We start from the raw sequence: 26,496 nt of genomic DNA, 5'->3' as shown, positions 1-26,496 counted from the left end.
TCAGTTTACCTGGTTATCTCTGACCACCTTCCTGGTACCCAGGCCGGTGCTGAATGACAGGCTGAGAGCAGCCACTGATGGCAAAGTCCCCCGCCCCCCAGCTGCTGTCAGGAACCGTCACCAGGGGCCATACAATTGGTACCATGCCCTGCGGGTAGGGATGAACCCATTTTACGCATGGAGGAACTGAGGCTCAGTGAGGTAAATCTGCTCAGGGTCCCACAGAGAGTAGAGACAGATCATGGATTCCAACCCAGAGTTGTCTGGCTCCAAAGTCTGTGGAGACGTCCCTAAGGCCCCGAGTTATGGGCTGGAATTCCCCAGCAAGGATGTGTGGGGAGCCAGTGACAGCCCCTGGGCTCTTGCAGAGCGGTTCACAAGACACACTGCAGATGGTGAGGTGTCCAAGGGGGCGGTCATGCTCATCGTCCTGGGACCACAGAATGAACCTGAGGTCTGAGCTGTTCCCTACACCTCAAGGGGAGCAGGGACTACCCAGGGAAATGCAGCCCCTCCAGCTCAGGGGAGTCACAGTGGTCTGGTCTTAGCCAGGGTCCCTGGGTCTGGGGTCCTCCCACCAAGCCCGTGCCCAGGACAGGACAGTCATGGGAGCCCCTGCTGCTTGGTCCTTAGAGCTGGGTAGGGGAGAGGACAGAGCTGGACGGAAGGCTCTTCAGATCCCAGTGAGCCCTGGAAGGGGAGGAAGGGGCCTTCCCGGGCCTCCCTGGAGGGGAAAGAACCGGCCTCCATTTGGAACAAACTTCACCTCCCTGTGAACTCCCAAAGGCGGGAGGCCAAGCCAAGGTCAGAGAAAGTAGCAGGGCGACGGTGGGGCCATATGGCCCTCCCGGCTCTCTGCCTTGCATCCCCCCAAAATGGGTGTCTGCTCCTCGGCTCTCCTGACACCTCTCCCACCCATCAGATAAGAGATGAGCAGCCCAGGTGGGGCAGGAGCAGATGGGGCCCTGAGGGTGGGCTGAACCAAGAGAGGGGTTCCCTAAACACTGACCCAGCAGACTGCGAGGGACCCTGCCTTTCAGCCCAGCTCTGGACCTGGCTGAGTGGGGGCTTGAAACTGCTGTTCTCTTTATCACCCTCCATCTCTGTGGGGTTATTTGGTTAAGGATGATGAGGGGCCATCTCTGCTCACCTGGGTGTCCCCAGTCCCTAGCAGACCGCCTGGCACACAGTAGATGCTCATAAATACTCTTTAACTAGATGCTGTTTGGCCAGTGTGCATCTCCCAATAGACGGTGGGCTCCACTGGGGCAGGGACGTGTCTGTTTCACTCACCATTATATCCCCAAACTCAAGAGTCTTGCACATAGAAGGCTGCAGAGTCAGTAAGTAAATAAATGAATTTGCTGCAAAAGAAGAGAGAAAGCGAAAACAGCAGCCACAACAAAATCAAGAAAACCGACCTAGATTGGGGCAAGAGCCCCTCAGAATGAGGAGATTCTGAGGGCTTTCATTTCAAAGGAATTATGGCACATGCTTCAATGAGTCCAGTCCATGGGGAACCATGACATCAGGAAAGCTGACTGAGCCCAAGACAAAATCAGCTGAATTACTCTGACTGGTAAACCTCCAGACCCACTTTGTTTCTGCCCACTTTGTTTCAGACAGTGCTGGGGGGAAAGGGGGCTCAAATGCCACCCAGAACACCTCTGGGGAAGGAACAGATGTCAAAACCCAGCAACTTTCCAATAGTCTAAATTTTGTGAACAAAGTAAAGTGTCAGGAAACATGAGGTTAAGGAAGAATGGCTGCAATATATAAAGAGTTCATTAACATAAACGAGAAAAACATCGAGTCCAATATATGTGAGCAAAGCACATGGAAATATCATTCACATACAAAGAAACCGGAGTCAAGTAGTTGGCATTCATTACCCTGTGGTAAGCGCTGCCTTAAGAGCTTTACACTGTAAAAGAATACAGCAAGGGGGCTTCCCTGGTGGCGCAGTGGTTGAGAGTCCGCCTGCCGATGCAGGGGACGCGGGTTCGTGCCCCGGTCCGGGAAGATCCCACATGCCGCGGAGCGGCTGGGCCCGTGAGCCATGGCCGCTGAGCCTGCGCATCCGGAGCCTGTGCTCCGCAACGGGAGAGGCCACAACAGTGAGAGGCCTGCGTACCGCAAAAAGAAAAAAAAAAAAAAAAGAATCCAGCAAGAAAATCCAACCAACAAATGTGAAGCTTGGTGACTGTGACATGCTCCCAATTTTTTCTGTATTATCTATGAACTTCGGTAATCCTTTTGTTTGTCCCAAGAAGACTCAAGCATTCCTGTTTTAATTAAATCTCTTCAACCAAGCAGGTTTCTGCAGGATATAATTCTTGCTTTCAGGTGTGAAAGTCTGGAAACAATCTATATATTCACAACCCTGACGTCTGTGTCTGGGATAAAATTAATTTATTCCTGAGTCGCCTGGGCTCTGCAGGTAATGTAATTACAGGCACATCTTGTTTGGTTGAGCTTTGTTTTATTGCCCTTCTGCAGACATTGAGGTTCTTACAAATTGAAGGTTTGTGGCGACCCTGTGTTGCCAGGTGACGGTTAGCATTCTTACCAATAGAATGTTTTTATTTAGTTTCTTGTTCTGTTTTGTTTTTCATTGGAATATAGTTGATGTACAATGTTGTGTTACTTTCTGCTCTACAGCAAAGTGAATCAGTTATGTATATGTATATCACCTCTTTTAGATTCTTTTCCCATATAGGTCATTACAGAGTACTGACTAGAGAATAAAATGTTTTTAAAATTAAGGTGTGTACATTGTTTTTTTAGACATAGTGCTATTACACATGGTATAGACTACAGTATAGTATAAACCTAACTTTTATATCCACTGGGAAACCAAAAAATTCATGTGACTCACTTTATGGTGATATTCACTTTATTTTGGTGGTCTGGAACTGAGCCCAAGATATCTCTGAGGTGTGCCTGTACTATTGTATATTCAAGTTACCTTTAAAAGACTCATTTAGGGAAGTTCTGAGAAATACTGGAAATATGAAAATGGATTGTAAGCTCTTGGGGCAAAGACCATGCTTTGATTTGGGTACTTTGAAAGTGCTGCCTGTGCTCAAGTTCGCATAAATATGTAAATAAAAATAAAGTGAGTGGCTGAATTAGAAAAAAATAAAGATCACAATAATGCCATGAGGAGGTGGTATTATCCCGTTTATATCTGACAGTCTGGGGCTCTGAGGTTAGTCAATTAACTGGCCAAGCTCCCCTGCTCTGAAGCACCGTGTTGGAAAGGTTTATCATCACTGATAATCCAAGAAGAGCAGATTTAAAAAAAAAAAGAAGAGCAGATTAAGGCAGCACCAAGAGGCTATATTTACTAAGTTAGCAAAAAAAGTGTTTTTAAGGCCACACCCAGCCTTGGCAAGCATACAGAGAAGTTCATATCTTTCCTCTGCTGCAGGTGGCATTGCAAACTGGTGTCACCCTTTTGAAAAGCAGTGTGATGACACCCAGAAAAAATGCCACAAGACTATTTATGTTCTTGGTCTATGTAACCTCTATTGGAATTCTTCCCAAGGAAAAGGTTTTGAAGATGCAGAAGCCACAGCTGCTAAAATATTCATGGTTGCATTGTTGACAATGGCGAAAAATTGGACACAACTTATATGTCCATTAGAAAAAGAACTTACCAAAAATATGGGAGAGCCACATGAAGGAATAGTATAAAGCCATTAAAATGAACTTTAAAGTGAGAATTTCGAAGATTATGTGGAAATCCAAAAAACATCTATTAAAGTGCTAAGTAAAAATTGTAAATCGTAAACATAATTTAAAAAACTGTGGCGATATACAAATTTGTCTGTGCTGGGTCCTGAGGACCATTTGTAAGCAAGAAAATAGTACTTGTTAGGCAGTTGGTAAGTGCCCAATACATATACTTTTTCATCTTTTTCTTTCTTGTCACGACACCATCTTTTTAATAATACTAAATAAATATTTAAAACAATGAGCCCATGGATGGACCATCTGCTCTGGGAAGCCCCTGGCCCAGGAACTGTGGGAAAGGCAGGAAGCAGAAAGGTCATCAGGCCCCAGGGAAATCCCACTGTTTGGCGGGCCTGGCCTGAAAGGGAACCTGTTTCTTTGGGGGGCAGGATGCTGATGGCCACAACTGTCCATTTTTAAATAGTCAGCTCTCTTTGAAGGATCACATGAGCGTTTGCCCTCATTCATTCATTCATTCATTCACTGACTCATTTACTCATTCAGCATAGCTGAACGGGGCATGTCCCCTGGGACAGATCCAGCTGTCATGGGGCTGTCAAGGGAAGGCAGCCCTGATGTAGGGAGATGTCTACTGAGACCTAAATGCCTTTTAACATTATTTTAGGACTTCCCTCGTGGTGCAGTGGTTAAGAATCCGCCTGCCAATGCAGGAGACACGGGTTTGAGCCCTGGTCCGGGAAGGTCCCACATGCCGCGGAGCCACTAAGCCCATGCGCCACAACTACTGAGCCCATGTACCACGACTACTGAAGCCTGTGTGCCTACAGCCCGTGCTCCGCAACAAGAGAAGCCACTGCAATGAGTAGCCTGCGCACCGTAATGAAGAGTAGCCCCCGCTTGCCGCAGCAACTAGAGAAAACCTGTGCGCAGCAACAAAGAGCTAACGCAGCCAAAAATAAATAAATAAACTAATTAATTAAAAACCCCATTATTTTAATTTTTAAAAAGAATGAATATGGAAACACAGGAAACATTAGGAGACAAAAGTAGGATTCCCTGAAATGGGTGTGTGTGTGGGGTCTCTTTGTAGGATAGACACATTTTCATCCTTTTCACCCTGGGTCCAGTTATCTGGCCCAAGTCCCGTGGCCCTGGTCTAGGATTATGGGGTGATGTCCATGGGGTCCACCCCCAGCAGTTCCCTGTCCACAAGCTGCCAGGCTCCCAATCCATCCCAGAAGGATCAGGTAGGAAGGAATGACTCTATCCCTGAGCAGAGCCCCTCTCTTAGGACTGCAACTCAAGGGGACCAGCTTCTCTACATGACTGGGACCGAAACTGGATATATCTGCTTAATGGGAAAGATAGTTCTGGGTCCAACAGTGGAGCAGGCAGCGTCTGCGGAGAGATGCCCTTCCTACAGACGTCTCCGGCCTTCAGCCCTGAATGCTTGCCCAGTGGGGAGACGAAGATTACAGGCAGCAGGGACCAAAGCACTCAGGTCTCCATTTCCTCCATGGGGCATGGGCAGCATTCAACCGTCTGTGGCGGCGAGAAGGAGGGCCAAGTGCTTGAGCTTTCCCGCTGAGCCGCAAGTTCACCTCTTCCCCTCCACCCGCTCCCGGAGGATGCTTCCTTCTCAGGCAGCTGTATGCTTAGACTCTTCCTCAGTCTTTGGGAAGGTGAGTGTTGAGTTCCCATTTTACAGTGACCTAAACTGAGGCTTCGGGGACCGGCCCCTCTGCCGTGGGTAGGACCACACAGTGGGCCTGTCGGCAAGACAGGCCCAGGGAGGATAATCCACCAGGAGGGCCAAGGGCAAGTGTAAGGTTATGGCCTTGGCCTGGGCTCTGACGCTGTCCCTCGGCCCTGTGCTGCGGGCGCCCAGCTCTCCACCTCACCCCACGCTGCCCCCTTTACGAGGTGGTCCCCTCCTTATATCATTCTGACCTCAGCTCAGATGTCACCTCTTCCTTCAGGCCGTCCTGACCAGCCCAGTCAGTCTGATATTTGCCCAGTGGTTGGTCTGTGTACCTGCCTGTCTGTCCATCCACCTGCGGCCATCTCTCTGTCTCACCTGCCAGCCCCTCCCACACTAGCTCTGCCCTGCGATGGTGGGCCCCCCGCCTGGCTCACTCTCTCTGTGTCCCCGGCGCCAGGCCCAGTGCCCAGCACTCAGCAGGCATTCAGTCCCGACATGCCACGGACAGAGTGAACAGCAGGCCACTTCCAGAGCCACGTCCCGACTGGGCGGCCTGCCCTTCACCTCCTGGCCCCGCGCCCCCGTGCTGTCGGGCCGTGAATTTCCTCTGGGCACCCACCATCTGTGTGTCCAGGCTGGGCAGCCACTGGTGAATGGGACAGTGGGAGGAGATGGCTGGGTGACTGGGCCTTGGGTGCCCCCCCAGCTCTTCTGAAGACCCCTTTCCTGTGACCTTGCCGGGGGTCCGCCCGACCGCCGTGCCCTCCTCTGCACACGCTTTGCAGCCTGATAGCCCGAGGCCGTTTCTCTCCTCAGGCCTGGCTCCGAAAAGGCTCCGGTGAATTGCTGTTGCTTGGGGGGGACCCCTCAAGCCCACTTTGCCGGAGGGAGGGCCTCTCCCTTTGCTCCCTGAAGATGGAGCTGGTCTCCGGAGGGGCGGCTCATGCTGGAAACAAGCAAAGAGAAGGCGGGCTGGGTAGAGGGTCCCTAAACCTCCAGGTAGGACAGCCGCCCGCTCTCCCAGAACCACATGCCCCCTGCCTTGGTGAGGACGCTGGGCAAGGGGAGGAGAAGGTGGGTGGTCTGTCTTTCCTGCCCAAGTCTGACCTTCAAGCTGGTCGGAGCCCTGGGGTTTCTAAATGGATCTCGGCAGCGCCTCAAAGGGCCTGCGGCCCGGAGCCTGTCCTGGGCTTTCTCCCTCCTCACCCTCTCACCTGGGGTGGCAGTAGTGGTGGCTGGGGAAGAGGCAGGTGACAACCCCCCCCCCCCCCCGAGAGGTGACAGCCTCAGGGCGGGAGCTGCCGCCACCTGAGAGTGGGCGAGGAGCAGGTTAGCTGGGTGAAAAGTTCACCGTGAGGGGAGCTGTCTGTTTCCCTCGCTTAATTTATCCACTATTTGGCTAACCTTGCGCTGAACCCAGGCCCTGAGACCCCTCTCCTCTCTCCCCCGCCTCTCCACTGGGCTTCCGAGCCCCGCCACCAGACCTCCCGCCCCGCGCCCAGAGGCGGGGGCCACGCTGGCCTTGAAGAGGCCTCGGGCCCTCGGGGCGACCCGGGGGAGAGGCTGGCGGCCCGGCCAGGTGGTTATTTATGACCTGAACCTTCCCATCCTTAGTAACCAAAATAAAGTCCGGTTGCTGGCAAGGTCCAGGCCCCCAAACGCCAGACATGGGTTGAGGGAGGGCTCAGAAGACACCCCAGCCCTCCCGCCTCCTCCAAACACACAACTGCTCCGGAGACAGTGACCTTTCCTTGGGGGGCCATCTGTCATCCTGGCCTGGGGCAGAAGCCGGATGCATGGACCAGCCGGTCGCAGAGGGGAGGCCAGCCTCCTTCTCTGGCCTGGGGATGGCCCCTGGTCCCAGCCTTCCGCCTGTCCTGGCCATCCTGTAGACCCTCCCTCATCCCAGCCTCCTTCTTCTGTGGGGTGGGGATGTGAGGGGGAGGAAATAAAGAGGGAGAAAAGTGCAGCGGCGAGGAAAGGCCAGGAAGGGAGTGGGGAGGGGACAGGGCAGCCATCATGACAGTGACAGCCACCCCCGGTGCTGCACAAGAGTGATCTCCTGAAATCCACGTGGCAGCCTCACTCGTGGCTGAGAAGATGGGGCTGGGTTGGGTTCCAAGTGGTTCATGACAGAGCGAGGATTCCAGCATGGGTCGCTCTGACCCCAAGGCCGGGCTCTCAGCCACCGTACTCTCCCGTTCTTACTTTTCATACTTTCATTAAAATCCCTTTTTAGCAACTATAAAAGTAACACGTGTCACAGCAGCGGGTGGAAACACAAAGATGCATAAAGAATGAATTGTCCCATCGTCTCCCACTCCTCTCTCCCCACATCTCAGGGGTCTGTCCTCTGCTTTCTCCGCAGCGTGTACAGGCGCACACAGGTGTTCTAGGCACAGGCGCACGTGGACGCGTGGGATGTGAGCGGACGGGGAGCCTCTGTTCTGTGCGATGACTGCGGCATCCCACGTCCGCACCACTCTGCAGCTATCGTACTAACGGTTCAGCGTGCGGGCAGCCCCCAGCCTGTCCGTCCCGTCTCCAGTGATGCCTCAGATGGCCCACTTCTCTACACCTGCCCCCTCCTGCTCTGGTTCACCTCCAGCTCTCAGCCCAATTACTGAACCGCTCCCCGCTTCTGCCCACGTCCCCCCCACAGTGAGTTTTCTCTGGGTCCAGAATGATCTTTCTAAAATTCAATTCTGCTCACGGCGGTGCCCCGCTTTAACGCCTTCTCCCTCGGGAGAAGTTCCCAGATCTTTACCGTGGCCCATCGTGTCCTCTCTGATTTGGCTTCCCTGACTCTCCGGAGCCCTCGTGGCCCCTCGCCCGTGCACCCCTCACTCCAGCCGCTGCTCATTCCCCTCAGCTCTTCCTCAGCTGCATCTTCCCTCTCCACTCCTCCTGTGGGAGCCTCGCCTGGGTCTCAGCTTACATGTCAGCTCTCTGGACGCCATCCCAACCCTGTCTAACACGTCATGACTCGAGCCAGGCTCCTCTCCCCGATGGGCTGAAAGCTCAGTGAGGACAAGTTGTGTCTGTTAAGTTCACTGCCACCCGCCAGTGGCTGACCCAGGGCGGCCTTTCAGAGCTATTTGTTGGTAGCTGAGTGACAGCAAATGAACAGGGGCAAACCATGCACCCATTCTAACGTTTCCTGAATCCCTTCATTCCAGGACCACCCTACCCCGGCTCCCAGAGAGCACTACTGGCCCCAAATGGCCTCTTGCTGCTGCTGGACAGGGGCTCCTGCCACCACGCGGGGGCAAAACCTTTGTAAGCAGCCTCAGCCTCCCTCTCCCGGGGTGGGGAGTGACGGCGCCAGGCAGAGGCAGGGCGGGACGGCGTCAACCCCAGAGATCTCCCTTCCAGACCTCAGGCGGCCCCACGAAGGACTGCCAGACAGGACTGGTCACCTGCCAAGCAACAAGCCAGCCAAAGGCCCACCGGGCCACCCGCTGATTGCAAGTCAGAGGGGCCAGCAGTCAGGCGCGGGGCCGCCAACGGCCTGTCACCACACGGGCCAACTGTCCGTCAGGAGAGGCCCAAGTCCCACCCTGGGAGCTCAGGACTGCCCATCAGAGCATGGCCAACTGCCACTCCAAAAGGCCCAGGGGCAAGTCAGAGAGTCCACTAATGGTCATTCTGGTGACAGTTGTTTTTGCTACCCAGTATCCTTTCTTGCTTCTCCTGGCCAGGGCGTCCCATTGGACCTTTGGGGAACCACCCGTCTCCAATTCTCAGCCCATGTGTTTCAAAGGGCTAGATTCCCTCACTGGCTGCAAAGATCAATCACATGACTCAGGACTGGCCAATCAGAGCATTGCATTCCTCTTGCCACTGTGATTGGTTCATGTGACTCAAATCAAGCCAAGCAGAACCAATCAGAGCTAACTCTGGATGACTAGAAAGACACAGTCTCTCTTTTTTCCTTCTGCCTTTGAACGTGGGATGGTGTGAGGCTGCCGCTGAGGAGCCAGCTTATCATCACTAGGACAAGATGTCTGAGAATGAAGCCAGCCTAGAGGATGTGGAATTGGAGGACAGAGAAACTGGTTCCTGAACCAGGTCCTGGAAACACTGCTTGCACCCCTGGATCCAGCCATACCTGAAACTGATTATCATTTGGCTTTCCACTTATTTGAACCAGTAAATTCTCTCTTTTACCTAAGCAAGGATCATTGTGGGTGGGACCAATAGTCACGCAGGGATTCTGCCGGTATTCCACGCTGGTCAGGGTACCAGCCCTTGTCTGAAGCTCAGGGCAGTTCTAGGGCAACTCCTGGCTGAAAGCCACAGACAAACGGGCTCCATGTTTGCTTTCCCTGCTCCTGGCTGCTGAGGCGTGCGCATGCCACGTTGACTCCCCCAGACAGATGTTCCTCCAGCCTTTGACCCAAGCAAGTGATGCGGAGAAGTGGGGTGGGGTATTTCTCTTCAGCGGCTGCAGCAGCAGGGACTCTCCAGGGCCATCAGGGTGGCCCAGGGTCCAGACCTTCCTGTGGCAGGATCTGGGGGCTGCGGGCCATTTGTATCCCTTGGCAGCTGCCCAGTTTTCAAGCCCAGTTTTTGGTCTGCCGGGCCACTCTGAGCTCCCAACAGCCTCTCTAGAAATTCTGCAGGTAGAGTCCACGTCCGTTGCTGAAGCCACCGATCCCTTGTGCTCTCGGGGAGGGGCTGGGGACTGGGGGAAACATGGAGGGGAGCGGCTCTGAGCTCGTAGACTCCAGCCCGGTTCACCACTGTTCATGCCCAGAGCTGACACTTCGTGAACAGTTAGCGTCCCTCAAAGCACCTGGCAGAGTGCTGGGAACATTTTACGAGCTCAGAAATTGGTGAAGGGGAGCAGTTTGCTCATGGGCGCCAGTTTTGTGCCTTGGGGGCTAGAGAGCATGTGTCTGAGGAAGGGCTGGGGCACTGAAGTAGTGGACACTCCCTCCCTCCCAGGCCCATGGTCAAAGAGGGCAGGGCTGACCCCAGCGAGCTCTGCAAGGGAACCCACCTTGAACACGTCTGATCACCAGAGGGCCTCAGCTGCCCGCCTAGGCTGGTCCGGCTGGGCCCACCTGCAACCCGGGGGCAAGCAGCTGGGCCAAGAGGTGTTGGAATCTGGCAGCGACATGGATGTGGATCGGCCAGGAAGAGTCCCGGCGGCCTGGCTGCATAGCGATGAATAATGGCAAGTATTGTACTCCACTCTCTTTACACACAGCCATCCCTTGGTATCCACGGGGGGCGGTTCCAGGACCCCCAGTGGATACCAAATTCTTGATGCTCAAGTCCCATGTATGAAATGCTGTAGTATTTGCATAAAACCTACGCACGTCCTCCGTCCTCCTGTATGCTTTAAATCATCTCTAGATTACTTATAATACCTGATACAATGCAAGTGCTATGTAAATAGTTGTAAATATAATGTAAATACTATGTAAATAGTTGCTGGGCCAGCAAATCCAAGTTTTGCTTTTTGGAACTTTCTGGAATTTAAAAAAATATATTTTTGATCCATGGTTGGTTGACTCAGCGGATTTGGAACCCATGGGTATGGAGGGCCAACTGTTCTAGGCTTCTTATTCAAGAAGCTGTGAAACCCAGGGGCTAAGCACAAGGGCTTTGCAGCTAGACTCTGGGGTTCAAATCCCAGCTCTGCCACTTACTAGCAGTGCCATAAGCCTCAGGTGGATGGATGACTGCATCTCTCTCTGCCTCCATTTCCTGTATTGAAAGGTCTTAATTATTAAATATATATGAAGCACTGAGGGTCTATTATGTACCAGGCACAATTAACTTATTACTTTTATTATAAAATATATATAACATAATATAAATGTATTAATTTATAATACGCTTGGTAGTTATTAATTTACTTGGTACTTAATTATAATTTACTTGGTATTTATTAATACCAAGCACACATGCATTAATTATTATGTGTTTTACTCCCTTGATTTTCACAAACAACTCAATAGAGGACAGGGCTATTGGTCCCATCCTACAGACGAGGAAACTGAAGTTCAGGGAGGTTAAGTTACCTGCTCAAGGTCTTGGAATCTCAGCCCGAGGAGCTGAGATCCAAAGTCCAGCCTCTCCCCTTCACTGCATGCTCCATGGCTCTGGCTCCCCCAGGCCGGCAGCTGGCCCTCAGTCAGTGGGGACCCAACAAGGCTGAGAAGGTGAGAGCCAGGCCAAACCCCCAGCGAGAAGCCCACTGCTATGGGGAATACCTCGTGGCATTTGGGGGATGCTCTGCCTTGTCTCACTCTGCACAGGCCAGGGCTGTGGACATTAATGAGGCCAAGGCCAGCCCCGGGCCCTGGCTGTGCTCAAGGTCCCCAGTGTGACCTCCCCAAGCAGGATCCAGTTACATGGAAGCAGCAGCAAGGAACAAACACAGTTTGTGCTTCCTCTGAGTGCTTATTTCCTTTGTCTTGTGAACATTGAGAAATGAAAAGAATGATCGGGATTTGTTTGGGGTGGGGGGGTGACAGGACGGGTAGGCAGGCCAGAAAATTCTGCAGCATTGGCTCGACTCACCAAGAGGGCAGCATGAGGAAGTTTTCAAACTGAGTCCAAAGAAAGAGAAAGTCAAGTGATGGCCTGGCTGGCCCAAGGGGTCTGAGGCCTCCTGGATCACTGGCTTCTGCTTGGGGGTCAAGGGCCCACCCGTGGGGGCAGAGGCTTCACTCCCGGGTCCTGCTACTGGCCTCTCTGTGGTCAGACCACCGAACTCCTCCGCTCCTGTGTCAGTAATTCCGGCTCCCACTGCTCCGGGCTGTGATGCAAAAGAAACGAAGAAAATGTGTGCAGACCAGAGGTTTTCTGCTACGGGTGAACTAGCTCCTTGGGGACATTTGCAGAAATGTTTTTGGTTGTCCCAACTAGGAAGGGAAGGTGCTACTGGCGTCGAGTGTGTAGAGACCAGGGATGCTCCAAACTTCCACGGTGCACAGGACGGCCCCTCACAGAGTGCCACCGGGAGACATGCTGGGGTGGTGCCTGAACATGTGACCATCAACTTTGGCTTTATTATTCAGGGGCCCGTGTGGGTGTATACATACAGGAAGGTGGTTGTGATGCTGACTGTCTCTGACAGAGGTTCCGCCCCTCTTCACTCAGACAGCAAATATTTACCGAGTGTCGCCTGCACCTTGAACTCTCCTAGGTCCTGAGAGAAGGTGGACCTGCCCTCGGGCTCCTGGAGTGGCTGTTGAGAGGGGAAGAGACAGCCAGACAGACCAAGAGAGCAAGCAAATAGTAAAGACCCGATATGCCGGGGAAACGACTGTGGTAGACGCGTACGACGGGAGATTTTTTTAGCCACGCGAAGGAACAAAGTCCTGCCACGTGCTACAGCTTGGAGGATGAACCCTGGAAACATTATGCTAAGTGGAAGAAGCCAGACACAAAAGACCACATCCTGCGTTTATGCTCCAAAATCTGTCCGTGGCGACAGCTGTACAACCCTGTGAGTACACTAAGCGCCATTGAACTGTACGCTTTCAATGGGTGTGTCGTGTGGTGCGCGAATTATACCTTAATAAAGCTGTTATATATAAAAGTAATAATAATGGCAAATGGTGAGACGGGTGATGAAGGAAACAAGTGAAGGCTGAGATGGGGCAGCCCAGGCCATGGTGGGCCCGTGGGGCGTCTCCCAGAGGTGACATCTGAGGCTTGAAGGCGGGGATGGGGGGCCCGTGCAGAGCCCCGGGCGCTCCTGGAGGCCGGCCTGTGTGTCCTGAACTGGACAGGGGCCCTGGGCCTGATCATGCTGGACTGGACCTGGTAACCTTAGCCCCCTGACACGTGGCCTCAAGGCCCTGTAGAAATACTCCGTCACACCTGCTTCAGTCCAGAGGATTCGGTGGCCCCCCAGGTCACACTGCCGAGGACCGGCTGCTTTCCCTCCAGCCAGTCTGGGAGGGCGGCTCTTTGAGGGCTCTGACTCCGAGGGCTGCCATCCGCCCAAGGGGATCCGCCTGCCCAGAGCAGCTTCCCAGCGGGGCAATGGCCATCCTGCCACTCCCAGCCGTGCCCGGGGGGACTTCTGTGTTTATTTTCTTCCCGAGCCACTGAGGGATTTGGGGGCAAAGGCCCTGCCCAGAGCCAGCAATGATGGGAGGTGCCAGAGCAGTGTGCCCACCCCTGCACCCTGTGGACAGCAGCCCCTGTTCCCCATGGAGCACCTCCTCCCCCCCACTCAGGCCCCTTTGCTCTGCCCTCCCCAGGGCCTCCCCAGCCGCTGCCCCCACTGCCCACGTTGAGGTCTTCTGAGCCACAGTCTCCTCCCAGTCTAACCACAAGGGAGCCAGCCAAGCGTTGGAGGGTGCTGCTATCACAGGCCAGGCCAAGATGGCGGCCCCAAGAATCCTGCGGGGGGTCCCGGCGGGGAGCCGTGGGAGCTGCCAGCACCACACCATCCCCTTGAGCTTCCCAGCCCAGGAGGCAGGAGGGCGGGAACGTCTGGTCCATGCTGCAGGTAGGAAAGCTGACATCACACACAGGAGGTCACAGAGCCAGTGGGACTCCAGAGTCTGGATTTCTCCCCCCAGATACCGGTCCTCCCACCTCTTGGGGAGCCCCCTGGCCTCCTGGTGGGCTGGGAGAAGCTGGGACCCAGGGGTCTGCTGCTCTGCTGGAAGCTGAGAGCCTCAGGGGGGCCATGAGGGGTGAGGGGGGCACAGCTGGACCCTACACGGCTGAGGGGCAGGGGCCCCCAGGCCCCGGCTCTGGTCCATAGCAGGTGGCCCTCAGTTTATGAAGACGAGTGCGTTAAGGAATGTTAACCAATGGAATCCCCGTCTAACAGCCCCGGTCTGAGGCGCAGCGTGACTGGGGCGCCCACGAGCTGTTCCAGGCCCTCCCTCTGTGTCCGGGGACATTGTCACCTCCTGGCTTTGCCTGAGGGGAGGGCTGTCTGTGTATAGATATTCTCTTCACATAGACCTCTGGGCTCTTATTAATGACGCCCACCCGCCCCCTCACCCTGCCCCGTTTGAAAGGCCTTTCCGGAAAGTTGGAGAAGATTCCTCAGAAGCAATCCCAGATTTGCGGGTAGGAGGGCCCCACCCACCCTTCAGTGACCCCCATGCCCATCCCCTCCTGCGACTGTTCTCGTCCCCCCGTTGCCGCTCGGCACTTGGGCTGCAGAATTTGTATGTTTGTGACCTAGTTCTTTTTTTGTCCGTCATCAAACTGGGCTGTCCCTAGGGGCATGGGCTGTCTGCCTCATGAGAAGGGCTCTTGGGGAGGCTGGGCTGAGCCCTGCGGTCAGGTCCCTCCCGACCACCCATTTGGCTTGAGGAGAAGGGAGTCCACTTTCCAAGCCTTCTGGCCCTGGGAGCAGGACAGTGGCCACAGGACTCCACTCCGGACCACTTGCCGGCCCAGAGAGCCTGGTCCCCTGGAACCATGCCAGGATGTGCTCGGGTCTGGCGCCTCCCCCTGCCCACTTCCAATCTCGTTCCCTTTGGAGATATGGGGAGGAGCCCCAGGCGGGGCAACTGGGTCACCTCCCAGGGCCCAATTCTTCTTTGTAGGGTTGGCACACGCCATTCTGCACCTCGGGAGATTCAAGGAGCCGGAGTTCATCGCTTGTCACTCTCCTTTGCTTGGCTAAGCTAAGGGATGCCAAGCTAAGGGACAGAATTAGCTCTTTGCTTTAACTCTCAAGGCTCCCCAAGTGGCTGAACCATCGGCGGACGGAGCGGGACGCGGCCTCCTGGGAACCTGCCCAAGGCTTTTTCCCTGGTTCCTCTGGGAAAAGATCCAGAAAAAGACTGAAAGTATCCCAGCGGAGAGGGAGGGGGTAGGGAGGGACCAGGCCCTGCCTGGCTGTCAGGAGAAGCCCTTGGGGCTCTGGGAAGACACGAGGTCCCCCTGAGGCCAAGACAGCAATTCTGTTCTCAGTGTGCCCTGGGGAGGGCCGGCTGGGCCTCATCGCTCCCAGATCCACTCAGACCCCTGGGGTCCTCACTGCATTCCCGGACTGCAGGCCAAGTGCCCAGTTTCACGGAAGCCTCAGAAGTCAAATCGTCTCCAAAAGGCCATGAGCCAGCCCGTGAGCACGGAAATGGGCCGCCTCCCAAGGATGGCCAGAAAAGTCGGGGCTCAGCACCCAGAACCGCCTTCCTGCCTCATCTATCCCTGACCACTGAGATGTGCCACCCCTAACTTATCTCCTGTGACAGCCAGTGACAGGCACCTGGCCTGTGGTGCCGGGACAGCAGCGGGGCAGGCCATGCCCGGTGGACCCGCCCACGTTGTGTCCACACGCCAAAGTGGGGTGATGGTGTGGGTGTGGCCCTTCTGGGCCCGACCTCCACAGGCTGGACCCCTTCAGGAGCTTGCCCCCCACACACACACTTTGGTGACACATACCCTCAAGGACCAAAATGAAAGTGACGAGTCCTGGCTTGGCATCCCCATCACTTGCCACAGTAAGTGAGGGGGTCAGGGAGAGCGGGCTTCAAATTCGGGCTCCGGTGCCCACAAGCCCTACAAACTTGGGCATACAATTTCCCTGCTCTGAGCCTGTTTTCTCACCTCTGAAGTGGTCTTTCTAATACCAATCCCCTGAAAGGTCAATGCCTCTTTGGGGCTCTGCTCAGAACCTGGTGTGTATCACCTGGAGGCCACCCCATCCCAGCGCAGTATCTCTCTGCCTCTTCCATCCTCTGCCTACATTTCCATTTTTCCTTCTATTCCTATCGACAGCTCCTTCCACGGTGTGGCAGATTGCATTATAGTTCAAAATTACTGACCACTCCTCCAGGGGGATTGTATGCCCAGTGACATCCTCGGAGTGCTTGACTACATGACCTGCTCTAGCCAATGGAATGTGAGCAGAAGTGATGCGCGTTGTTTCCAGGGAGAAAATTTCAGAGCAGGCGCACAGGTTCCCAGGTGTGTCTATTTCTGCCCCAAGGTGACATCATTCCAGATGGAGGCTCCTCTGTCAGCCGGGGCCCTAGAGTGAAGGGGACACGGAGCAGAGCTGCAGCCACCCTCCAAGGACAGGTGGCAACTGTAACACAAGCTCCGTTGTTGGAAGCCATGGACACCTGGGGGTCGTATTTTTTTTTGTTTTTTGGGGGATTTTTTTGCGGTACGCGGGCCTCTCACTGTTGTGGCCTCTCCCGTTGCGGAGCACAGGCTCCGGACGCGCAGGCTCAGCGGCCATGGCTCACGGGCCCAGCCGCTCCGTGGCATGTGGGATCTTCCCGGACCGGGGCACGAACCCGTGTCCCCTGCATCGGCAGGCGGACTCTCAACCACTGCGCCACCAGGGAAGCCCTGGGGGTCATATTTTGTCTGATACACGTTGTAGCTCTTGGAAGTCTTTAAAGGAGTTCCCGAGACCTGACTTTTGTCTTCCACTGCTGCTAGGTGCAGTGGATAAATAACAGTTAAGATGTTAAGCTTCAGGGCTTGGCAGCTACTCAGTAGGTGCTCAATAAACAGTGGATGTGGTTGTGACTTGGCATCTCTGCACACAGACCAGACTGACGACCAGCTGAGCTGCAATCCTACTCTTCCTCTCGTGTGAGTTGTGCGAAGGTGCAGGCTTGGTGCCAGGCTCCAGCAAGCTTCTCCACTGAATTCGTGCCTGTGGTCTTCTCCGTCATCTCCTGGAGCCACTGCCTGCTCCCCTCCCCCACCCCGCCACCCACCTGCGAGAGCTGTGTGGACGGAGGCGCCTTAGATGAGATTCCATTGTCCACCTGTCCCCCGGCCCAAGGTCAGGTTTATTAAGCTTGCTGCGGCAGGAGAGGATGCACACCAGAGGAACGCTGGGGCATCTCTCCCCACATCTCCTGTCATTTTTCTCCATTGACTGAGCCCACGTTAATCCCCTCTGCCGTTCCAGACCTCCCTCTCCTTTGCTATTTCACTTCTACCCCCTGCAATCAAATCTGGCCCAGGGGCCCATAGCACCCCCTTAGCACTGGCCTTGCTGTGCTGGTGGTCTTCTGAATTTGGGCTGAATTTTGGGCAACATTCCCCTCTCAGCACCCAGCACGTGGTAGGTAGACAGGAGGGGCTCGATAAAGCCTGGTTCTGCTCTGCTGAGTTGGTGGCCTGGTGGCTAGTGGGGCTGTGGAAGGACAGAGAGCTGCTCTCTGCAGACTAGGTCACTATGGTCCTACCAGGGATGCAGGTAGGAAGGCAAAGTGCCCCCCAACCCATGGCTGTTGGGCAGGACCTGGCAGAGCTGGCAAGGAGCCATGTACCCCCAGGCCTGGGCTCCAGTTTCTCTCCCGATCTCTGCCTCCTTCTTGCCTACTCCACTCCCGGCAGCTGGGGACCCTGAGCAGACCAATTCTCTCTCAAAGGATGGGGTGTTGTGGTTGGGTCTGGTGCCTTCCCCACTGACCACTAAGGACCAGAGGTCAAGGATTTCAACAAAGGAATGCGCGAAAGCCATCTCTCTTTATTTTGTATTCCTGCCGTTCAACCAGTTTGCACAAGCTGAGGATAAGTGGATTTTGGAGGGGAAGGAGGAGTGTGTGGGCACAGACCCTCCCGGAAATAGTCTATGCACATTGCCGAGGCTGGTTAGACTTGAGAAGCGATTTAACAATAAACTCTACAGAATCAGAAATGTACAAAAGTGTCAAGGCAGCTGCTGGCTGGTTTCTTGCCTCCCCACGGGGGTCAGAGTTACACCCGTCAGTCCTGTGCAAAGGTCCTGGGGCTGGCCTGGGGGCACAGCCAGATTCCTCCCCAGGGGAGGAGCAGTCCTGCTCATGCAGCAGAAGTGTGTCAAGGGACAGGCACATGGGCGTATGCCCAGGTGCCCAGACCCCCTCAGGTTCTGTGGCTTTTGAGCCTGTCTCTGCGTCCTGCCTTTATGTTCGCCCTTTGAAAGTGTTCATGCAGGTGTAGGTTCCTGAGAATTTGTGGATCTCCTCGAGGGCAGCCTGTGGGAGTATGCTGGTGGAGTGGGGAGGGAAAAGAGAAGATGGTTAGTGGGGAGACCAGTGGCCGGGTCACTGGTAGCCAGCCACACAAGGGGTGTAGTAAAGTGATGGTTCCCATAAGCTCTCCCCACCCCTCTCTCCAACATACACCAGCTCCCCCGACAAGCCACCACTACCCACCCCTCCATGGAGGAAGGGCTTTCAAGTAAGTAGGTAAATAGTTATTTACAAGGTAAAGGGTGGGTGTTACAAATTTTCAAAGCCACACTCTTAGCATTTTAGGGCCCAAATGTATCTCAGAGATCAATTAACTCCAAATGCCACTTATTCAACAAATATTTACTGTGTGGGGCTGAGGAGTTAGGTACTGGGTGTCACCTCCTCTTTTTTTTTCCATGTATTATTTATTAAACAGCCACACTGTGCACATGATACAGTTGATGCCAAAATCTGTCCTCTCCGCCATCTCAAGATTCTCAGCCAAGTTTGTTCCACTGCATAGTGATGTCTTCCTATAGCTGGGACCTCAGGTGTTACTTCTCATCCTTTATGTCCCTCCAGATAGTAAAACACCTGCATATACCTTCAGGCCTTGTTCTTTAGCATGACACAATTTCTTGCTTCTTGTAGGAAACTTCCCAGACTCACCCCTAGGCCTTTCCTGGGGCTCCGCATAGCTCTATGCTTCCCCAACAACCCCGGAGTTGTGCTTGCTGTTTACTTGTCAAGTCCATGGGTGCCTCTGTGGTAGATATTTCATCTCCGATCCTGGCACTTAGCACAGGGCCCAGTAGAGAGACGCCCTCTGTTCCTCTGTTGAATGAAATTGAAGGGCCCTGGCCCATTCTAGTTGCAACATGGGAAAGTCTCACTTCTGGCTGGAGCAATCTGGAAGGCTTCCTGGGGGTGGTGGCACTAGAGTTGAGCCTGTGAAGATTTCTCTTGGGGAAGGTGAAAGGAGGCGCGGTGCAGGGAATGGGGAGGGGCTGGCCTCTGCTTCTTGTGGGAAAGTAGTGGGGGATAGAACAGAAAATGTAGGCTGGGTGCTTACTGTGGAGAGTGCTGAGGTGTTCTAGACAAACTAGCTTTTTTCTAGAATGTCCCCAAAAGCTTCTAAGAAGCTCCCTGAGGTGGAAGATCAGCTTGGCTTTGGTGAGGATCCAAGTCCCTGCTCTCCAAGGCTCACAGAGGCGGCCAAGTAGCATCTCAAAGCAACAGTCAGGATGGACTGAGGGAGGCTGAGGTGTGGCCTGAATGCCCGGAGTCCCCTACTCTGTGTCACTGAAAGGGACTGATGTGTCCCCGGGTCCTGAGGTTTCTTGCCTGCAGTTAGAGTAGCTCCTCAGATGCCCACTGTGTCCACAGCAGCCAGAGGGGAACCTGGTTTCCTGGGGGTTGACATCTGATAAAGGCACTTGGGTGCTTTACCTCCTGAAAAGGCCTTTCAGGTCAGAGGGGTTCAGTCAGCTGGGGGTTGGGGGCCCAGGGGAGCCAAGAGTCCACGGTCACTCGGGCTCCAGGGTCAAAGCTCTCTGTGCAGCATGAGAGGCCTATGAAAACAGTGTTTAGTGGGGCACCTGCAATGGCCCCTTCAGTGTGGGAGTGGGATGGGAATGGTTTGTTGCTCAGAGTCTGGAAAGTTCTAGGGAATGTGATGCTGGGCAAATTTTGGAGGAAGATGGTCTCCTCTGTAAAGCCTCCCCCGCAAGGTGGTCTGCCCTGGTAAATCCCACCAGGGATGTTTCTGTGAATCCCGAGCCTTTGGCAACGAAATCCCTGTCTTCCCCATTAACCGATGTTCCTTTTAAAATTTTATTCTATTTTATTTTATTTTTGGCCGTGCCACACAGCATGCGGGATCCTAGCTCCCCAACCAGGGATTGAACCCGTGCCCCCTGCAGCTGAAGCGCAGAGCCTTAACCACTGGACCGCTAGTCTTCCCTATTAGATTGAACTTCCTGAAGGCTAGGGCCAAGATTTAGTCTCTAGAATAGCAGTTCTCAGAGTGTGGCCCAGGAACCCTTGGGGGTACCTGAGATCTCTTCAGGGGTCTGTCTGCCAGGTCAAACTATTTTTATTATAATACTGAGACAGGTTTTGACTTTTTAAGTCTCATTCTCTCATGAGTGTACAGTTGAGTTTTCCAGAGGCTACATGACATGTGACGTCAACAGATTAAAATCAGAAGCAGATATGAGCATCCATTTGTCTTCAATTAATTCAGATAATAAAGAGCTTTGCAAAAATATAAAATAATGCCATTCTTCTTACTACATTTCTTTTTTGGAAAATACATTTACTTTTCACAAAAATATCATTTATGTTAACACTGAATGGGTTTTTTCTTGCTATATATAAATGAATAAATGTATAAATCCCATAAAATATTTTCTCAGTTTTAATTTCTAATACAATAGATACAACTCACAGAGATAAAAGCACTTTGGGTTCTTCAATAATTTTTAAGATTGTAAAGGGTTCTTGAGACCAACAAGTTTGAGAACCGCCACTCCTTAGTAAGGATAGTATATCCATGGCACACGTGCCACTGCTCTCACTTTCACGCCCACAACAGGCAGGCATGACTAATCAATCACCGGGGTACTTTCTCTTGCCTGAGGCCTCTTCCCCACCAGGGTCCACGGGGAGAAGGGGAAGTGGCCAGCATGAGCCTGACCCAGAGCTTCCTCCCCCCGCCCCATACCTTTTCAAGATAATGAGGGCGTGCATCGTCCACGGGAGGAGGAGGAGGGCCTGATTGAGCTGCACGGCTTCCACCGTCCTCCGGGCCACGGTCTCCGGCTTTAGGGGCGGGAAGAGGTTGGGGAACCTGCAGGCAGGAAGAGACAGTGTGGGCTTCCCCTGAGAAGCGAGCGCTTCTGCTGAAAACCCCTGTGGCTAACATGTCAGGGTCATCCCTTTGGCTTCTCCTGTGTGGGAGACTTGAGACCTGTTTGGAACACTCTCCCTGCCGCCCGGGATGTGTCAGGAGTTCCTCTTCCTCTCACTCCTCCCAGCGAGTCTCCCCTTGAGAATTGAGGGCTTCTAGCCCACCCACCCACCTGGGACCCATTCTTAGAGCACTGCAGAGGGCTCTCCCAAACCACACTCGCATCCCGTCCGGCCCTGCTAAAGCCCTCCTGGGGCCCCTCGCTCTGCTTTCAGTCCTACCCACTCTGGGCCTCACCTTTCCTCCTTCTCACTCTGCCCCAGCGATCCTGGCCAACCCTGTCACTTAAGATCTTTCCCATCTCAGCTGTCCCATCAGCCTGGCTCCTTCCTCGCATCCACTCAGAGTGGCCTCTAATCTCGGCCCCCTGATAATTGCCTTGACTGAATAGAGAACGGCCTTGCCTGTCTGCTTGTTTCCTGTGAATGGCCTGTCTCCCCCATCAGCCTGTGAGTTCCCCAAGGGCAGAAGTCTGGTGGGTCTTGCTCCCTGCTGTATGCCCTGTGTGCAGTGTCTGGGATATAGTAGGTGCTCAATAAATGTTTGCTGAGTGGGCAGACACTGAACGATGTGGCATTCCCCTACCCCTTGCTTGTTTACTCACTCATTCCCTAATTCATGGATACACTCACCGATTCATTCAAACATCTACAGGGCGTTTCCATGGGGTTGATAAATGAATGGATGAGTAAGCAAACCTCAGGGGGTTCTCATGCCTGTTCAGAGACATCTGACCTGAGACCCGTACAGGGATGATGCTCCCTTAGCACCAGGCCTGTGCTGAGTGATCAACAGGCATCATTTGCTCCAACTGCCAGAGAAGGAAGCCAAGGCTCTGGGGATGGTGGGGACTGGGGATTCAAACCAGGCCCACAGGAGCCCCAGACCCGTGCTCTGTCTCCCCTGTCCCTCGCTTGCTGCTTGTCCCACTGCTCCTGGGCCTATAGGTGCAGGACTGATGCTGCTGGCTCTGACTTCAGTCCCACAAAGGGCTGGTGAGCTGCTCCAGCACCAGGAGGACTGAGGGTGATAAGTCGCCTGGGGATGATGTCACCCTGAGCAAAACGCAACTCCTGGGCCCCCAGCACGGGCTTGGCTGCCTTCAGAGAGTCCACGGAGCTCGCCCCCAACCCTTGGCTTCCTTTGCCATCATGACGGGCTGCCAGGATGCCCACGACCCTGCAGTCTGGAAGGGCTGGCCTCAGGGTCCTGCGGAGATGGACGCGTGAGATGGCTCGTCACGCTGGAGCCCCACAGACACGGTGGACAGTGTGGGTTTCCAGCCCCCACTTGGGCCAGTGCTGCTTCTGGGGGGACAGGAAGACAGGATGGACAGACCAAGCTCCGTGGGCTCAGGGGGCTCTTCCTGGTAAGATCCGTGCAGGAGAACCTGACAGAGGGGATGCCTCACACATGCCCGCTGGTGGGGCTTTCTCTTTTCCCTCCGTGGTGTGTGGGATGGGTACCCGGGGAACCGGCAGAGCTACGAACTCCCACGGAGGCTGCACAAACCCCTTGAAAGAGCATGCTCAGCCAATTTCTATCTGTGTCGTCTTGGGCAAGTAACTTTGCTTCTCAGAGCCTCACTTTCCTCATCTGAGAAATGGGGATAAGAGCTCTCGCAGGGTTGTGGAGGGTCAAACGCAGAAGCGTTTGTAAAGTGTCTGGTGTGGCTGGAACATAAAGATCAGTAAAGAGCAATTTACAAACAACAGCACCCACCTGTATGGCCACTCTTGCCAGAAAACCCATCAGTTTTGCCCTAAACATGTCTCCCACCCTCAATCCCGGGAAGCTGCTAAGCATGGAAGCTGCTAAGCATGGTTGGAGAGGAAGCCAATTCTTTCTTTCTTTCTTTCCTTCTTTCTCTCTTTCCTTCTTTCTCTTTCTTTCTTTCTTTCTTTCTTTCTTTCTTTCTTTCTTTCTTTCTTTTTCTTTCTTTTTTCCTTCCTTCCTTCCTTCCTTCCTTTCTTCTTTCTTTCTTTCTTTCTTCCTTCCTTCCTTCCTTCCTTTCTTCCTTCCTCTTTCTTTCTTTCTTCTTCTTTCAAGAAATGGCAGTTGGTTAGGTACCAATCAACATTTTACTGCCCTTCTCCCAAGCCCTCGGGGCTCACCTGCAATCCACAGGTAACTAACCTTCACCTAGTGCTTACTACTTGCCAGCTGGCTAGTTGATTCACGCACAGGAGCTCATCTAGCCTGTGAGGCCAGGGTACCATTATCAATCCCTTCTTACAGACAAGGAAACCGAGGCACAGGAAAGCGAAGTAATTTGCCCAAGGTCACAGGGAGCTGGGATTAGGCCCCCGCAGCCTGGGCCCGCATTCTGAGCCACTGTGGGAAAATGATCTGGGGGAGGCCTTGGGTTTCCTTCTTAAAGTGATGGAGAGGAAACTATGCCAGAAGGTGAAACAGGCACAGGGATGCAAGGTCTGTGAATGTCCTGCCCACTTCAGGGCACCCGATTAGAACCATGGGTCGCCACTGTGGCACTTCCATCCAATATGCATTGTTTGAGCACTTCCTGTATACCCAGATGAAAAGAAACCAAACCAAGACATCATGGGGGGAGAAAACCAACATGGAACATTAATAGTCATTAATCCAGCCTCCTCTAAATTCAGCATCTATGATAATTTGCATATAAGTCAGGTGTGAAATATATACATCTGTGACGACTGAAGTCTGCTAGGAAGATTTGTAACTTATGCACTTATGAAGATGTTTATTGTTAGGAAAAATAATGAGAGCAGCAGTTCGTTACTGAGCATCTCACATGCCCGGGGCTTCACACTAGATGCGTTACATGTGTTATTTCTAATTCTCTCAATGATCCTATGAGGTTAGTGTTATTTTCACTGTTTGACAGATGAGCAAAGTAAAGCTCAGAGTGGTAACAAAACGGGTTCAAGGTTTCGCCACCATTCAGTAGCTGAGGTGTGATTCCAAACAGGGACTTTTGCTTTTTCCTTAATTTTATTGAAGTGTAGTTGATTTACAATATTGTGTGAATTTCTGCTGTACAGCTAAGTGACTCAATTACACACACACACACACACACACACACACACACACATTCTTTTCCTTTACGGTTTATCCCAGGATATTGAAGAGAGTTCCCTGTGCTCTACAGTAGGACCTTGTTGTTGATCCATCCTATATATAATAGTTTGCATCTGCTAATCCCAAACTACCATTCCTTCCCTCCCCTGCCCCGCCTCCCCCTTGGCAACCACAAGTCTGTTCTCCATATCTATGTCTGCAAAACCAGGTGTTTTCATTCTTGATAGCAAAACCAGACTCAGTGATAATCACTAAGGTGTTCTGAGTGATTCCCACCCGGATGCACTACGCCACATGCCTTCCACTCTCTCAGGAAACTCTCACAATGACCCTTCCACGCTATCCTCATGTTTGGAAGAAGCTGATCCATATCATTTAGAAAGCAAAATATCATTATACGTTGCATTGCAAAAAACAAGGAAAATAGTTTTTGGATGATTCCACATTTTCACTTATCTATAATCTTATGCCCCTTCACAAGCGCACATTGTTATAGCACCATTTACTGGGCACTTACTATGTAGCACATACGGTGTTGCATGCTAGACCCCATTTTATCCCTATCACAGAGCCCTAAGGGTAGACATTCCCATCATCCCATTCTACAGATTAGCATCAGACGCAGGAGCGGGAACTAATCGGGCTCAAGGTCACGCACACCCCAGGGGCCTGGCTCCAAAGCACAAGCTCTAAACCAGTGGTTCCCATTCCCGTTGATTTAAGTGGCCTGGAGGAGGGGTGGGTGGGCTTCGGTATTTCTTTAAACTGAGCTATAATTTGCATACAATAAAAGGCATAAATCTTGTGTCCAGCATGATCAATTTTTACCTATGTAACCCCCGCTCAAATCAAGAAGAGAGAACATTTCTAAAAGCCTAGAAGGTTCCCTGGTGCTCTCTGCCAGGCTATGTCCCCACTCCTCTTGGGGTGGCCACTGTTCTGATTTCTATCACCTCGGTCCAGTTTTGCCTGTTGTAGAACTTCAGATAAATGGAATCATGCAGAATGCACTTTTATGTCTCTGGTTTCTTTCTCTCAACATTTGAGATTCATCCATATTGTTCACTTACCAATACTTGGTTCCCTTTATATAGTTGGGTAGTATTCCATTGCATGCATTTAGCATGGGAACTCTGTACAAGCCCCCTGACCTGAGAAGCAGGACCCTAAACCACTATAGAACCCCACTGCCCTGCAGATGGAGAATCAGGTATGAGACCAAAAAGCCAGAGATAAAGGGTTCTGGGTTATTTTAAGATTTTGGGTCTCTGTGTGTAACGAGTCTTTCCCCTGATCCGATCTGCTGGAGGGACTTGGCTCGGAGAGGGGGTCCCCTGCCACTGACCTGACCCTCATGCCCTGGAACATCTCGGTACTGGTGTGGAAGGGCAGCACGGTGGTGGCACTGACACCTGGACAGTCCAGCAGCCCCAGGGTCAGGCTCTCCATGAAGGCGAAGGCTGAGGCTTTGGACGTGCAGTAGTCGATGGCGCCGGGGATGGCAGAGAGCGCCAGCACGGAGTTGAGACACACGATATGGCCGTTCTGCAGCTCCAGCATCCGTGGCAAGAAGGCCTTGGTGGTCTAAAGGTGGGTGGGGAGGTCAGTGTGCAGCAGCCACAGCTTCCAACAGCCCCTCTACCACCCCCTCAGGGAGAACAGACCAGCCTGTACACAACACACTACACCAGCGAGCAGGCTTTCCTGGGATGGGAGGCGTGCGGGCCGAGGGCACTGAGCCCCACATTTCAGAAAGTCCAGATGCCTCCTGGGGCAGCCGGTCATTCGTCTTGTCCGGTCACCCTATCCTAGGACATCCCCCCTGGCCTGAGCCCAAACCCTGGCGAGCCTCTCCCCACTCCCCTACAGCTCCCAGGATCCCTGGAGGGAAGAAGCATGTCACTGACATGCCCAGGGCTGGCTCAGGCTCAGGATAAACTTACCCAGAACTGGCCCAGGGTGTTGATGTGCTGGGACTTGAGAAGGGCATCATCGTCACTGTCCATCAGGCTCTTCCCATGGACCACGGCGGCGTTGTTCACCAGGATGGTGATGTCGCCCACCTGTGGGCAACAGGGGGTCGAGGGGCCGTTAGGGCGGGCAGCTCCAGTGGCTTGCACTTGGAGAGGAGGGACCTGGTCTTGGGAAGTCACATC

The 26,496-nt window shown here is 53.3% G+C and overlaps 1 protein-coding gene across 5 annotated transcripts in view; it reads right to left on the bottom strand.

The window, feature by feature from the left end:
• Positions 1-17,707: 17,707 nt before the first annotated feature.
• Positions 17,708-26,496, bottom strand: part of DHRS3 (dehydrogenase/reductase 3) — a 41,786-nt gene continuing 32,997 nt past the window's right edge. For 2 of the 5 annotated variants that reach the window (XM_089900986.1, XM_089900989.1), the window contains exons 4-7: positions 26,284-26,403; positions 25,686-25,924; positions 21,032-21,157; positions 17,719-18,340 (exon numbers count right to left, since the gene is read on the bottom strand). In XM_089900986.1, coding sequence (XP_089757112.1) covers positions 18,256-18,340; positions 21,032-21,157; positions 25,686-25,924; positions 26,284-26,403 — 570 coding nt within the window. In that variant the 3' untranslated portion in view covers positions 17,719-18,255. Of the gene's footprint in view, positions 18,341-19,048; positions 19,878-21,031; positions 21,158-25,685; positions 25,925-26,283; positions 26,404-26,496 lie in introns of all 5 variants that reach the window. The other 3 variants (XR_016388974.1, XM_089900998.1, XM_022598413.3) reach the window with 3 other exon arrangements.

This window comes from Delphinapterus leucas, chromosome 1 (assembly GCF_059928025.1).
Source record: "Delphinapterus leucas isolate spDelLeu-1000000601 "Yukka" chromosome 1, BTC_Dleu_Yukka2, whole genome shotgun sequence".
Taxonomy (NCBI): Eukaryota; Metazoa; Chordata; class Mammalia; order Artiodactyla; family Monodontidae; genus Delphinapterus; species Delphinapterus leucas.
Note: the sequence above shows the minus strand (reverse complement) of the source record. Positions and strands in the feature narration are given on the sequence as shown.